This window comes from Vanellus vanellus (assembly GCF_965231255.1).
Source record: "Vanellus vanellus genome assembly, chromosome: 5".
Classification (NCBI taxonomy): Eukaryota; Metazoa; Chordata; class Aves; order Charadriiformes; family Charadriidae; genus Vanellus; species Vanellus vanellus.
Window position 1 is genome coordinate 22681317 of NC_138910.1, and position 13803 is coordinate 22695119.

The 13803-nt window shown below is 40.2% G+C and overlaps 1 protein-coding gene across 1 annotated transcript in view; it reads right to left on the bottom strand.

Moving 5' to 3' along the window:
* LRP2 (LDL receptor related protein 2) overlaps positions 1-13803 on the bottom strand; it is a gene marked incomplete at both ends in the record, with an annotated part of 131999 nt that overhangs the window by 12717 nt on the left and 105479 nt on the right. The window contains 8 exon segments of the mRNA XM_082483721.1: positions 219-439; positions 1187-1315; positions 6995-7160; positions 7953-8096; positions 9016-9147; positions 10133-10264; positions 12110-12238; positions 13190-13312. Of these exon segments, the coding sequence (XP_082339847.1) occupies positions 219-439; positions 1187-1315; positions 6995-7160; positions 7953-8096; positions 9016-9147; positions 10133-10264; positions 12110-12238; positions 13190-13312 (1176 nt within the window).

Here is a 13803-nt window from a genome sequence, read left to right on the forward strand (position 1 = left end):
TTCCACATTGTCCCCTATTTGGGTTATGTAAATTACCTCAGGGAATCTAGTTACCAGGCATCACGAGCTCTGAACTTTATCACTGCATAAAGGTGGAGAAAACACTACCAAGACTTACTCTTTAAAAAGCTCCTGAATCTAGCCCCACTTGTGAAGCCCAAGTGCTTGTTAACATATATCTTGTTTACTACTATATTAATTGCATAATAAGTTCTTACCTCCATGTAATACTACAGTTCTGTCTGTCCCATCAGGTCTCATGGATTCGATAATATTTTCTTTAGAATCACTCCAATAGATCCTATCATTGTTCAAATAGTCAATAGAAAGACCTGTTGGCCAGCCAAGGTCTTCAGAGACCAGAGTTTGTCTTTGTTGTCCATCCATCCAGGCACATTCAATCTTTGGCTGCCTTCCCCAGTCAGTCCAATACATGAGCCTGAAAGGACAGAACCAGAATTTAATATAGTTCAGAATTTGGTCACCGTGATTATCCTTTGGAGTTTCATGGAAAAGGTCAGTTGTGGAACATGTTCAGCAACCTATGTTTTGCAGATGTGATCAGTAAAGTCACAGAGTTCACCACACAAGCTTGTTTGAAGTACAGAAGATAAATACTGAAAGAAGAATGTTTGCATCTTGTGTCCTGATTTGGTTTTAATGACAGTTCCTCATTCACAGTGAAAGAAAAATGACTGTGAACACTGACCATCCATCAGCCATGATAAAGCTGCAGAGCCCAGATGACTTCAGGGAACTGTGCTGCTTTACTCCAGCTGGGAGAAGGAAATATCGCTATAATTCAAGATGTAGCAAGCACAGCTGTTGAATGTTCCAGTGCATTTATATTTCTTTCCACTGTGAAGGAGGCTATGTCTGTATTGCTTGGAGCTGCTAAAGAGACATTCCCATCAATTTCCCTATTTCAGTAGCAACAGAAATTTGGTAGGCACACAATACTGTAGAAAGGAGTTTTTAATTTCACCTACCTGGTGTTGTCACTAACACAAGCACCCATATGAAATCTCTTCCTAAAATACTTTCCCACGTACACAAATCTCCTAACGTTAGCAAAAGGAAACTCCAGAAAGCATTTCCTTAGTCTTTCCTGTACAGTTTGCCATTGCAGGGGGTTTTGGTATTGAATAGCATTGAAAATAATTCTGGGAGGTCCTGTAGTACTTACCCACGTTTTGGATTGACAGCAATAGCTGCTGGTTGATCCAGTAAAGAAAAGATAAGCCACTTTCTGTACCGTCCATCTAATTTTGCCACCTCTATGCGATTAGTCCCTGCATCAGTCCAGTAAAGATGTCTGAATTACATAAAACACAAAACATTCCAAAAGTAAATAGTTTATACTTGGGAGAGGAATAAAAAAAAACATCTTTTTAAGAAGACAGGCTTTATCAAACCCGAACAAAATTATTATAATGAAGCTGTATTGATTACATGTGAACTTTTTCAGTCTGAAACATACAGACCCTAAATACAGATGAGTTTAGCAAATGTGATCTGTTGGCTCACCAGTTTTCTCCTCTGACAAAGTTTCTGCAGCTGCCTCTGTTCCCTGTCAAATAATCTTCATTAAAGGGCTACTGAGAACTTTTATTGTTACTTTTAAGCACCAGAGGTGGCTGATAAGCATCTTTAAAGATTCAGTTTTCCTGGAGACAATGAGGTTCATTACAAATATAAAATTTGTCTACCGTGTAATTTATACGGCAACTCTGAAAGTATCCAGCTTATTAGTCCACAGCTCCTCTCTAGACTTTTGTTCTCTGACAGAGATGTTAATAAATAAATTGTTACCACCTCAGACACAAATGCCTTTAGTCCTTACAAACAGTGCAGTCAGTCTGCTCTTCCTTGAATTTTGCTTATCTTTATCACCATGGCTTTATTATTTTTTTCACCTTAGGTAATAAACATACTTATTATTATGCAGTCACTAATCACACAGTGCCTTCTGATGGAATAAATGATCTCACAATTGGGTTGGGAATCTAAGAAAATTCCTATTTTGCAGATGGGAGGAAGGACTAAGTGTCTCAAAACACATGTATCAGCTTTTACATAATGTGCAGATACTTAAACATGTTTAAAATACATTTCAACATTGTTCTAGAATCAGCGTAACACTATGTTTGAAGTGCTGAAGATGCTAGCCTCACCAGGATGCTGGTGATATATACCCTTCATCCTTGCTGTCATGACCATATAGATTTGTCAACAGACATTCAGACACTCCCTTCTGCCCTCAAAGACATTTTGTTCTCTGGGTGGCCTGCAGTTCACAAAGAAAACAGCAAAACAACCCTAAGACTGAAGGCTAGCCCAAACCTTAATACATCTATCTTGTATTTAAAAACTGCTGGAAGAAAAGATATAGTTTGCCACTTCTTTTCCATCATGGCTGGCACAATTTTTGAGGCTAGTGAATCACTTCAGCCAGACTGGCTTTATCCTGCTCTAGATAGCAGGATGACATACTGCAAGAGCAACTCCATAACTATTTCATAGGACACAACACCTAACACAGCATACATCACCTAACACAAAGAGTCTAGGTAATCGAAAGCTACATATCAGGCCCCAAACTGGAATAAGTCTTTCCCCATTCTTTGCCTACTCATACAATAGCTTTTTGAATCATTAGGAAGAAAAAAAAGATCTCTGTTGCCACAAACCCAATTCAGAGTTAAAAGTGCCACTTAGCCACAATCCAGATCTTAAGCACCTTCCAATCATATTTTGATTGAGGACATAAAGGGTGAATTATTCACCCACTTAGTTGATCACCACGTGACAGAAGGGAAGCAGATAGCTAGGTTCCTCCTTTTATTTGTCAGCTTTCCAGAAATGTCATGCTTTACTATGATGTTAACATCCGGGGAGATCTTATTGCGGCCTCCCAGTACCTAAAGGGGGCCTACAGGAGAGCTGGGGAAGGACTTTTTACTAGCGCATGTAGCGATAGGATGAGGGGGGATGGCTTTAAACTGGAAGAGGGCAGGTTCTGATTAAACATTAGGAAGAAGTTTTTCACTTTGAGGGTGGTAAGGCACTGGAACAGGTTGCCCAGAGAGGTTGTTGAGGCCCCATCCCTGGAGGTGTTCAAGGCCAGGCTGGACGTGGCCTTGGGCAACCTGGTCTAGTGGGAAGTGTCCCTACCTATGGCAGGGGGGTTGGAACTCGATGATCTTCAAGGTCCCTTCCAACCTAAACCATTCTATGATTCTAGATCCTTCTAGAAGCTATGCTAAGGCACATGGAGGACAGGGAGGTGATCTGAGACAGCCAGCATAGCTTCACGAAGGACAAGTCCTGCCTGACCTAGTGGCCTTCTATGATGGAGTGACTACATCAGTGGAGGAGGGAAGAGCTACGGATGTCGTCTCTCTGCACTTCCGTAAGACCTTTGACAACATCCTTCTCTCCAAACTGGAGTGATATGGATTTGATGGGTGGACTGTTCGGTGGATGAGGAATTGGTTGGATGGTCGCATCCAGAGGGTAGTAGTCAATGACTCAATGCCCAGATGGAGATCAGTGACAAGTGGTGTCCATCAGGGGACTGTACGGACCAGTACTGTTTAATATTTTCATCAATGACATAGACAGTGCGATGGAGTGCATCCTCAGCAAGTTTGTGGATGACACCAAGCTGAGTGGTGTGGTTGACAGACCTGAAGGACAGGATGCCACCCAGAGAGACCTGGACAAACTTGAGAAGTGGGCCCATGTGAACCTCATGATGTTCAACAAGGCCAAGTTCAGGGTCTTGCACCTGAGTCGGGGCAACCCAACTTCACTCTGCTCTCATGAGACCCCATCTGGAGTACTGCATCCAGCTGTGGAGCCCTCAGCACAGGAGAGACACGGACCTGTTCAGCCTGGAGAAGAGAAGACTCTGGCGAGACCTTATTGTGGACTTTTAGTACCCAAACGGGTCCTACAGGAAAGTTGTGGACAAACTTTTTAGCAGGGCCTATTGCAATAGAGCAAGGCATAATGGTTTTAAACTAAAATTGGATGGATTTAGACTAGATATAAGGGAGAAATTTTTTACAATGAGGGTGGTGAAACACTGAAACAGGTTGCCCAGAGGGGTGGTGTCTTTAACTGCAGTTAAAGACAATAAGAAGAGATTCTTTCAGTATATAAATAGTAAAAGGAAAATGTAGGCCCACTGATGAATGAGACTGGTGCCCTAGTGGTGGAAGACACAGAGAAGGCAGAGTTACCGAATGCCTTCTTTTCTTTGGTCTTCACTGCTAAAGCTGTCCCTCACAAATCCCATACCCTGGAGACAAGGGGGAAGGTCTGGAGAGAGGAAAATTTTCCCTCAGTTGAGAAGGACTGGGTCAGAGACCACGTGGCCAAGCTGGACATTCATAAGTCCATGGGCCCTGATGGCATGCATCCGCAAGCGCTGAGAGAGCTGGCGGATGTTCTTGCTAGACCACTCTCCATCGTCTTTGAAAGGTCATGGGGAACACGAGAGGTGCTTGAGGACTGGAGGAAGGCTGACATCACTCCGATCTTCAAAAAGGCAAGAAGGAGGACCCAGGGAACTACAGACCGGTTAGTCTCGTCTCTGTCCCTGGGAAGGTAATGGAGCGACTCATTCTCCATGTCATCTCCAAACACGTTGAGGAACGGGAAGTTACTGGAAGTGGTCAACATGGATTTACCAAGGGTAAATCATGCTTGACCAATCTGATAGCTTTCTATGACGTTATAACTGGTTGGCTGGATGAGGTGAGAGTCGTGGATGTCATCTACCTTGACTTTAACAAGGCTTTTGACACTGTCTCCCATAACATCCTCATTAGGAACCTGAGGAAGTATGGGCTAGATGAGATGACAGCGAGGTGGATTGAGAGTTGTCTGCGGGACAGAACTCAGAGGGTTGTGATCAGCGGCACAGAGTCTAGTTGGAGGCCTGTAACCAGTGGTGTCCCCCAGGGGTCAATACTCGGACCAATTTTGTTCAATATATTCATTAATGACCTGGATGAGGGGACAGAGTATATCCTCAGTGAGTTCACTGATGATACCAAACTGGGTGGGGTGGCTGACACCCCAGAGGGCCGTGCTGCCATCCAGCGTGACCTGGACAGGCTGGAGAGCTGGGCAGAGAAGAACCTAACGAGGTTCAACAAAAGCAAGTGCAAGGTCCTGCACCTGGGGAGGAAGAATGCAAAGCACCAGTATAGGTTAGGGGCGGACCTGCTGGGAAGCAGCTCTGAGGAGAAGGATCTGGGGGTCCTAGTAGACAGTAAATTATCCATGACCCAGCAATGTGCCTTTGTTGCCAAAAAGGCCAATGGAATCCTGGGCTGCATAGGGAAGAGTGTGGCCAGTAGGTCAAAGGAGGTCATTCTGCCCCTCTACTCTGCACTGGTGAGGCCACAACTGGAATAGTGTGTCCAGTTTTGGGCTCCCCAGTTCAAGAGGGACAGGGAACTGCTGGAGCGAGTCCAGTGAAGGGCAACTAAGAGGATTAAGGGATTGGAGCATCTCCCTTATGAGGAAAGGCTGAAAGAGCTGGGACTCTTTAGCCTGGAGAAGAGAAGGCTGAGGGGAGACCTTATTATGGCATACAAGTAGTATCTAAAAGGTGGGTTGAAGGAGGATGGAGCCAGGCTCTTTTCAATGGTTCCCAGTGACAGGACGAGGGGTAATGGGCACAAGTTAGAACATAGGAAGTTCCGTTCAAATACACAGAAAAACTTCTTTACGGTGAGGATGACAGAACACTGGCACAGGCTGCCCAGGGAGGTTGTGGAGTCCCCTTCTCTGGAGATTTTCAAGACCCGCCTGGATGCAGTCCTGAGTAATGTGCTCTAGGTAATCCTGCTTTACCAGGGGAGTTGGACTAGATGATCTCTAGAGGTCCCTTCCAACCCTGAAACTCCGTGATTCCATGGTAGATACCCAATCCCTGGAAACATCCAGGTTAGACAGGGCTCTGAGCAACCTGATCTAGTTGAAGATGTCCCTGCTCATTGCAGGGAGGGGTTTAGTAGACAACCTTTAAAAGTTCCTTCCAATCCAAACTATTCCATGTTTCTATTCTATGATTCTTTTTCACCATATTGACTGCATTACCACGAACATCCAAAATTTTTCAACAGCATTCAGAAGACTGACTCATCTCTATAACCTCCATCCACTCAGCTTCAAATAGAATCCTGACTACATTTCATAGTGTCTATCTACAAATATCGGGATCCTCTCAATATTATAAAAAATGTACTACAGCTATGCCTGTCCACCACATCCTTTAACAGTTACATTGCCCATAAGAAATGACACGATTGACATCAGAGTCGAACTCCCAAGTCATGCCCGACTTTCTCCCAGCTCTTTTCCAAGGGAGGGAAAATAAGCAGTTAACTCATGATTTCTAGAATTAAGTTAAAAAATTGCCATGTTTTAGCCCCAAAAATTCCACAGCCAACAAGAAAGAGAAAAAAAATTGAGACACAATCACAAAAATATAACCATTTTTTTTGAAAAAACACGTGTTCATCAGACTTCAGAGCTGCTTCTGCTTTAGGATTAGCTCATATAGCCCAAGGCTGGTAAGAAAGAAGCAGAGATAAAAGACAAATTCTGTTATGGATTGGAGAGGTCTTCCAACAACAGCGAAAGCTTGTTCCCTGGAGCTTACCTGAGCCCTTGAACAAGAATCCTTCTGACGTGAAGGCCAATGCATTACCACTTTACTGGTGCACAACTCATCTGCCAGTTGTGGAGCAACGCAAGTTTCCTCAGAGGATATGTGATGCAGTCAGCAACATGCATTTGACCTATTAACCTGCTGTCTGGGCAAACAGAGCTTACTATATTCTTATGAACTACCTTGAGACTAGATATTTTCAGCCACAGTTCATAAGGAAGAAAAGAGTGGATTTTGCACTGCCTGATCAGACTCTTGACACATTCAATGTACAGCATTTTTCTAGCTTTTCAGTGCACTTACCTTCCAACCCAGTCAACAGCTAACCCATCAGGATTAACTATGTATTTGAGATTCAAGTCAACTTCCTTTGTAGGATTGTTTCTACTGCTGTCAAATGTGGGCAGATAGGCACGTTTGATGGCTCCAAACTCAGAACCCTGTCCCAGAATGCTGAAGTACACAATACCTTCAAAGAAGATGACAAAGCTAATTTTTAATGTCTAGTTATTCCATATTTTTGGAAAATTCTAATCTTTCTGAGGCTCTTATGTGAAGATACCAGACCCATTTATTTATGAATAACACAGAGTTGTCTGCTCAACTAAATTACATTGTGTTTGTATGTATATTTTTAAACTATCCATCATAGGTAAGATATACATCTAGAATCATCTTGATCTAGATGATCAAGAAGTATGTACCACTTTTTTCAAGAGTAGAGGGTCTTCACTTTGAAGCCTTTGCACATGATTTTGAGAGTACTTTAGACTGTCATGGAGAGAATTAAGGAGCAAATACGGCCCAGGACAGTGGCCCTGTGAAAAAGGCAAAAGCAGGGAAGCTGACAAAGAGACAAAGATAATAAGCTAATATAAGAATCTATTGGCCAGTCCTGCTTAGTATAAGGATTAGTTATTACAAGACTTGAGCCAGGTTTGGGGACTGGCAGAGGCAGAAGAAAAGGAATGGGTTCATTTATAGCAATCCTCTACTACTGCATAATCCTAAAGAGCCACAATTCCGCAGCTGAATTTGCACCAAAACAAAAGGAAAAAACAGAACAAAACCCAGGTAAACTAAATTAAAGCACTAAAAGGAACCACACCAATGCTGAAGAATGAGTAGAGGGGAGGGACACATTCAGTCAAGACCTGGCCAGTTAATCTAATTCGATTTTGATTTCCAGTGTAAATTAAATACCTATGCTGCAGAAATGCATCATTGCATGGTTGAGTATTAATGTTCTACACATACTCACTCAGGCCTATTCCTTCAGGGTCCCAATCATAATCCAGAGCTTGGATGCGCTCCTGGTTATCAATATAGTCAGAGTACTGTTCTGATGAGATATTGTATCTTCGAATTCGTACATTATCTGGCAGCAGTAATAATGGAGGATTACCTGGGAAACGATCACGAATTTTACTTTCATGTATTTCACTTTTTAGAAGAAACAGATGAAAGTCACTTCTATTCAAAACTACAGGTGAATTAGGCCCCTGGACTAGAAACCTGGAGACCTGGTTTTCTTGTATTATTTCCCATATTACAAATAATTTTTAGATTTCAAGACCTCCAGCAGCACGCACTTTTGGTCACAAGCATTCTGTTCTGAAGATCTTACTATTTGACTAGGCACACCACATTTCTATCATGTTTCTCTTAAAGCTGTTAAAGTGTAAGTACTTTTCTAAATACAATATTGTTTCCGTCTTTTACATAATACTGCTACATAGTCACTTTTTTCTATTTTCTTCAGTTCTTTATTACTGCTATCCTGTTAATATTATTTTCTGAATCAACTTCTCTACTTATTCAATGACTGTCACACACTGTAGTTGCTGCACTGAGGTATGATAAAGAGCTAATGATTGATGTTAAACATTAGCCAAAGTCCTTCTGTTTGTGTGCATCAGTCCGTGAACAATGAATGGCAATCTGTTTTTAAATTGCCTTTGATTTGTACCAGTTTAATGCAACTTTCTTCTGAATCACTATTTTGTTGAGAAAACCTAAACATCAAGAATAGGCAACATGAATTTCCTTCTGATGACAACCACAGGATAAGCAGGTTTTTGTTTGCAGAATATTTCAGGGGAAAGGAAGGCAGGCATCCAAATCAAGATATTATTTTTGACATTTACAATTGGAAGCAGAGATGAGCACTTCTATTCCTGATTATGGAATAGGTGGAATACACAGATAATATTATGTTAAAGAATAAATCTTGGTTTCATTATCCTCTTCCTAAAAAAGAGAGGATTGTATTCATTAACTTGCTTTTTACAGGTAGCAATCAATCTTGCTGTCAGTTAACATACCATTAGCTGCGCACTGTTTCCCTTGTTGATCACCCACAGACCTGAAGCCATCGGCACAGAAACATTCATAGCTTCCTTTGGAATTCTTGCAGTCCTGGGTGCATGTTCCAAAGATCTCACACTCATTGATATCTAGACATAAGTAGAGAAAAGATACGTAGCGCTTAATCTCTTTCTTCCCCATGCTAGTCACCTTTATTCCATGAAGTGGCAGGTTTGTCCCTTCCCCATACGCTCTAAAAGATCAGTGACCTAATAAGTGATCTTTAACATCAGCATCTGTTATCTAACAGAACCCCTCATTGCTCATCGACTGTTTAACTTGTCTTAACTACAGATTGCTAATAACTGCATTGCTCCTGCTTATCAGATTGCTTTTCAGAGAGACATTTTTGATCATGTACTCTTGTGTTAAATCACCGAGGAAAGACAAAAGATGAGGCACGACTACAACAAGATGCAAGAGCAAAGCCTTCTTGAAATGCTGAAGCAAAGATACCTAGTCCTCCGAAACAATATCAGTAGGAAAAAAAGGGAGGAGTGGCCTTGGATCATGTTTAATAAAACTACACAATTTGTCCACAAAAGCTGGGAGCAGCAAACAGAAGTGTTCTCATCAAATCATACTGAAATGGTAACTGTGAAGGTACTATACTACATGACCATAAACAATAGTCTTGGATAGACTCCTCACCATATTTTACCTGCATATAACCAGGGCAAAAATATGGCACAGTAGACCTTTACTGGAGTTCTGTTCTGGAGCAGAACAGGAGAGTATGACCCTCGGTAAGTTTTTTTTCAATAAGGAAAAAAAAACACAGCAAATTTCTGCCCTTAAGATTGCAAAGATGTGACAAAACCTACATACAGTAAAGTAAAAACATATACCTACAGCCACCAAATGCTTATAACAAGTCTAAACTGTGGAGCCAGTTCTTTGTTGAATGAGGCCTGCATGTTAGAAAACATGATTCAGCAGCAAAACTTTTCAGGAAGCATCTGCTAAATGTATAAAAATCCTGTTAGAAAGCAAAAATGGCTAGTCACATTAGAATGATGGAGTGACAGGTCACTGAACACTTGATTAGTGAGATGTTTAGAATACTGAAAATACCATCACAGGAGTTTCGGTTAGTTTCACTGGCCTTGTACCCTGGCCTACAGGAACAGATAAAGCCTCCCTCATTCAGGTTGGTACAGTTATGTTCACAGATATTTTCTGCGCAACTTCGCTCTGTTCCAGGATCTGGGAAAAAAAAAGTAAATTATACAATTATAACAAAAAAATAATGTGTTAAGGGTGACAGTGTCATAATTTTTATAGTTATTACTGAAAATGGTTTTCAAGTAGACGTTAGTTTCCTTTCCTTTTTTCCTACCTGAGATTCAATTAACGTGAATGTCTGTTCTCTGAGGCATAACTAACTAGACGAGGGTGGTAAAAGCTGGTGCTATAATGGAAAAGGCAATTACGGGCACAAGTTAGAACATAGGAAGTTCCGTTCAAATACACGGAAAAACTTCCTTACGGTGAGGGTGACAGAGCACTGGCACAGGCTGCCCAGGGAGGTTGTGGAGTCCCCTTCTCTGGGGATTTTCAAGACCCGCCTGGATGCAGTCCTGAGTAATGTGCTCTGGGCAATCCTGCTTTAGCAGGGGAGTTGGACTAGATGATCTCTAGAGGTCCCCTCAACTCTGAAAACTCCGTGATTCCGTGAATTCAGGGATAATAGATACTATTATGTATGTAACAAATAATGAAAATTATACTCTTCTCAAAGTATATATAGAATTCTATTGATTCTGACATACTCTACATATACACAAAGTACTTTCAAGCTCAAATCTGTTATATAAGCAGAAAAGATAAATAATATGTGTTTATTGACAAAGCATGAGAAAAAGATACAGACATATGGCAAAGCCATTACATTAAGCTGATTATCTCCTTTACACATACACATTCCAGTGCTGATTAAATTAAGTTTAAACAGCTCAATTTCATATACATGTAGAAGCATAAATTCATTGTACACACACACACACACACACACATTCTATTTTCTTTATAACACAGGTATTAGACGTTGGGAAGGCTACAAATGTTACCATCTGATCTGCATTCACATCTATCTCCAAACAGAATGCTAACTGCCAGAAGGTGTCTGTTTTGCACTGTTTCATATCCTTTTTATACTTTTATGTTTTCATCAAGTCATTGCATTAAGTTATATTGCCTAAAGACCATTGGGATGGTATGTGGAACAGAGAAACCAGCTGCTTCAAAATGGACTGCACTACAGGCTTCTGAGTTATTTGCATTTTGCAAGCATGCTGGATTGTAAATCCCCAGCGCATCATTTGGCACACTTTCACTTGAACCATCAAAGCCTGACAAATTGGAATTGCAAGTACATGCTCATATTATCACTCTGCAGCTGTCTATATATTGATATAACGAGTTAGGAATTTATTTTTCCAGATTCCATGAAAATACTCTCTCTTGCCTCAAAGTTCAAGCCAAAGCTTTTGCAACTAAATGGATGCTAGTAAATTTATAATGCATAGTTAATAAAAGTTGTGCATAGGATCCGAGAGGGCCTTCAGCCCAAGGACTGGTTGTCCTTATAGAATTCTGCGGTCATGTTTGTAAACAGGAAAATAGAAGCATCTCAATACACTTTTGTTTTTAACAGGGCTAGAGCAACATATGTCAGTTCAGAGTCTGCCCATGAGTAATTCCGTAGGTTGACTTATTGCAATTATGATTGAAATATCCAGATGTTCTTGCCTCCATAATGCAACCCATTTCAAAACAACATCAAAAACAAGATCAAACCCTTTTTTTGGATGCATAAATACTCTTAAGCCTAAAACGGACCGTTCAGAATGCTGAATTTCATAGGGTTTTCCCCAAAAGAAGGAAAACAGAAGATACTGTCATGGCTAATTAGGTAATCCCAGCACAGGCTAATTAAAAATCAATACTTCTGAGTATGCTATTCAAGACGAATCGTGTATTGTTATCAGTTTCAGAAATTATTATATCAACAGCATTGTAATTTTGTATTCTATTGATATTATTACTTACTGCAGCCCATTTCATCAAAATGGTCTCCACAGTCATCATAATTGTCACAGACATAATGTAAAGGAATGCAATTTCCATTACTGCACTTGAATTCTTCAGTTGTACAAGGTCTTGGGGTTGGTTCTCTACCTACAGTCAAGAAGAGAAACATACCTTTGTCACAGTTTCAGCTACGCAGAACCAACAGGCAGCATTATTCCACATTACTAATGAGGAAGCCAATGCAATCTGGTAAAATAACAGCTAAAGACTTTGGAATCCTGTAGTAAAACTAAAACTATAACTGGGGCCTCCTGACTTCTAGTCACATCCCCATGAACTGAAAGAAGCCCCTCCATTTTATAAAGACTGCAGGTAAATTCTTCTTGTTAATAGTTGATAGAACTTTCTTTTCAATAGTGCAAATCTATTAATATCCTTTAATGATATACATCTACTTCAAGAGATTATTGAGATATTAGTAACCTATTAACTTTAAGAATATTTTATAGTAAAGCTACCAAATAATATCGTCAAGCAACCAAAAATATAACATAATATAATATAATATAATATAATATAATATAATATAAAAATCAACATAGTCAATTAGAACTACATAAGATATCTGAGGGCAAAAACCTATTGAATATTAACAGAGCTTCAGCAGGATTTGGGCCTAAATATCAACACTAGTACTATGTGCATAACAGCACCACAAATTCAGAAGTACCCATTTCTCTATTTTAAAGTCCCAGCTACCCATTCCATCTTGATTTTTTGAGACAGCCAAACTCTTTCTTCTTTCTTAAGTGGCGTTCATAATAAGTTGATAAAATTTAGCTACTTCTCCTAATAAAGTACAATATGATTTTGAAAATCATGCTCTGTACTTTTCAGACAAATGCTTGCTGGCTTTTGCTACTTGTATGGAGAGCTGCAAATATGTACTACCAATAATTTTAGTTCAAATTATTCCATACTGAGCTCCAGTTTTCATGATTTATGTTTAATTTTGACATTTCTATAGTCCTTTGGTATTATTAAACATCAAGCACATCACAATTACTGAATTTGCTGCTCAGTTTTGTGTAAACATACAGTGTTCCTCTTTCTCATCACTTCCATCTCCACAGTCATCCTCCTGGTTGCACAGCTCATGACTATATATACAGCGATTGTTTTCACATCGGAAACGGAACGGAGAGTCACAAGCAATATCCACTAAAACCACAAAGATAAAGTCAGTCACTATTTGATATTTCATGCCATTGAGTCACAAATTATCCCAATCACTTTTATCTGGTAACATTTACACGATTCCTGTATCTTGAAAGATGTGGAGGCATTCAGACTCAAAAGAATATTTTCTCCACATCTTGGTGATGGTATGTTAAGCCAGTACACATTTTTTATCAGAAGACAGTATTTCATCTTTGGCCAACGGCATATCCTATGACTATATATAACACTGAAGTTTCTAGATTTGTTTATGAAGTAAACTGATTGAAAATCCAACATGCTATTTAAGTGACTATGCACTGCATAACGGACAAAAACTGTTTAAGTAGCACCTGCAGCACCTCATTTTTAGAGCTAAAGTCAGGACTCCTCAATCATATTTACAAAGATGTCCTGACTATACCGATGAGAGCTTTAAAAGCTCATCACCTTTGAGAATATATGTTATCTGAATTAATGTTTAATTGCAAACT